Source organism: Hordeum vulgare, chromosome 4H (assembly GCF_904849725.1).
Source record: "Hordeum vulgare subsp. vulgare chromosome 4H, MorexV3_pseudomolecules_assembly, whole genome shotgun sequence".
NCBI lineage: Eukaryota > Viridiplantae > Streptophyta > Magnoliopsida > Poales > Poaceae > Hordeum > Hordeum vulgare.
Genome location: NC_058521.1, coordinates 579,009,591 through 579,012,112, shown reverse-complemented (window position 1 = coordinate 579,012,112; position 2,522 = coordinate 579,009,591). Strand labels below are relative to the sequence as shown.

At 56.3% G+C, this 2,522-nt stretch overlaps 1 protein-coding gene across 1 annotated transcript; it reads left to right on the top strand.

Moving 5' to 3' along the window:
* Window positions 1-253: 253 nt before the first annotated feature.
* On the top strand, window positions 254-1,816 carry LOC123447213 (putative serpin-Z5). Its single transcript, XM_045123795.1, has 2 exons — window positions 254-806; window positions 910-1,816. Exons 1-2 carry the CDS (start codon window positions 306-308, stop codon window positions 1,711-1,713), a joined length of 1,305 nt encoding a protein of 434 aa, XP_044979730.1. The 5' UTR covers window positions 254-305; the 3' UTR covers window positions 1,714-1,816.
* The last annotated feature ends 706 nt before the right edge of the window (window positions 1,817-2,522 follow it).

Below are 2,522 nucleotides of genomic sequence, written 5' to 3'. Positions count from 1 at the left end.
GCTTCAGCTGCAAGTCTTCCATGCCCACCATCATGCGCCAGCACTCCTGCAACATTTTCAGCTGCAACGTTTTTTTTATTTCTTCCAAATGCTGCTGTTGTCGTTCGTCCCGGCTATGCGTGGACCAATGGACGTCGGGCACCTCCCGAGTCAGATGCCACACCGGGTCCGGGCGCAGTGCAGGGAGCCATGTCTCGGCAACCAATAATACTACATCTACGTAACCTGTTACTGCTCGGCAACCACATTGCTAGCTACTGTAGTTCTTCGGGCCAGAGAGCAAGTGCGCGTCAACGCCAGACAAGATGCAATCTGTCAAGGAGTTCGTCCTCCGCTGCCTATGGGTCTGCACGGAGGCCGAGCCCGAGCCCGCCCCCGCCCCCTACCCCGCCCTCGCCCCCTACCCCGCCCTCGCCCCCGCCCCTGCCACCAGCGATGGCCTGCAGGCGTTCGCCCTCGGCCTGAACAAGCGCCTTGCCGACGACGACGCCGGCAGGAGCGGCAACCTGGTCACGTCGCCGCTGTCCGTCTACGCGGCGCTGTCGCTGGTGGCCGCCGGCGCCCGCGAGGGCACCCTCGACGAGCTGCTCCGCGTCCTCGCCGCGCCTTCCCGGGACTTCCTCGCCGGCCACGTCCGCGCGCTGGCGGAGCACGTCCTCGCCGACGGGTCCCTGACGGGCGGCCCGCGCGTCAGCTTCGCCTGCGGCGTGTGGCACGACAGCACGACGCCCCTCCGCCCCGCCTACCGCGTCGCCGCCGCCGAGTCGTACAAGGCCGTCGCCCGCTCCGCCAACTTCCGCCAAGAGGTCAGTGCACATCGGCCGTGACCGTGATCGATCTGTGGCATGGCATGCAGTAGTATCTGATTGCCATTATGTTGTGTACGTACGTCGACCGTGGTACGTGCAGCCGGAGGAGGCAAGGGAGCAGATCAACGCATGGGTGGCGGCCGCGACGAACGACCTCATCCCCTCCATCCTCAGCCCCGGCGCGCTGTCCAGCTGCACCGTCCTGGTGCTCGCTAACGCCATCTACTTCAAGGGCAAGTGGGAGAAGCCGTTCGACAAGGAGCTCACCGAGGACGGCAAGTTCCACCGCCTCGACGGCACCGCCGTGGACGCGCCCTTCATGCGCGGCTTGGGCCGGCACAACATCGCCTGCCACGACGGCTTCAAGGTGCTCCAGCTCCGCTACGTGCAAGGCCGCTCCTCGCCGGGCCAGCCGCAGCCGCCGCCGATCTACTCGATGTGCGTCTTCCTCCCCGACGCGCGCGACGGGCTCTGGGGGCTCACCGACAAGATCGCCCGCGACCCTGGCTTTCTGCGCAAGCACCTGCCGTGTGACGACGTCCTGGTCGGCGACTTCCGGCTGCCTAAATTCAAGGTCAGCTTCGGCGTGACAATGAAAGGCATCCTCCAGGACATGGGGCTCAAGGAGGCGTTCGAGCTGGGGAAGGCTGACCTGTCCGACATGGTGGAGGACGGTGCAGGGAAGCTGGCGCTGCACAAAATAGTCCACAGGGCCGTCATCGAGGTGAACGAAGAAGGCACCGAGGCCGCGGCCGCCACCGTTGCGACTATGATAATGTGTTCGTATACTGTGCGGCCGCGTGTGGACTTCACGGCTGACCATCCGTTTGCCTTCTTCGTCATCGAGGAGGTATCCGGTGCTACCCTGTTCGCCGGGCACGTCCTTGACCCCACAACCAACTGATGGGGGATGAAAGTGCATTCATGATTGGATTTATATTATACTATATGGATTTCTCATTATATCTGTACTGATTTATACTATACTATATGGATTTCTCATTATATCTGTACTGATTTATACTCCTCCGTCCGGAAATATTTGTCCTAAAAATAAATAAAATGAATGTATCTATAACTAAAATAAGTCTAGATACATGCATTTCTAGGACAAGTATTTCCGGACCGAGGGAGTATTATACTATATGGATTTCTCATTATATCTGCTTTAATACGTTTGCTACATACTAGTACTTTATCCGTTTCTAAATATAAGTCTTTTAAGATATTTCACTAAGAGTCTACATACGAAACAAAATGAGTGAATCTATACATAAAGTATGTCTATATACATCCGTATATTGTCCACTGGTGAAACATCTAGAAAGACTTATGTTTAGAAACGGAGGGAGTATTCCCTTAGTCCAATAATATAACAGGGCAACGTCAAGAGGTGCGACACGTTCGGTATCGGGCTTCAAGGTGCATGGTGCATGCCGATCCTAGGTGTTACAGATCCTCTTATCGCGGAGGCTCTACCGCTCTAGGCCTGAAGGAAGGGGTAATTTTTGCTACACTTCGAGGCTACACGCATGTGATCATAGAGACCGACTGTCTAGAGGTAGGAAACCTTTTGAATACTCGCTGCACCGACCGTTCGATGGGGAAGGCTGACCTATCCGATGGGGAAGTGCATTCATGATTGGATTTATATTATATATGGATTTCTCATTATATCTGCTTCAGGGCTTGTTTGAGACTGTTTCAATTCAT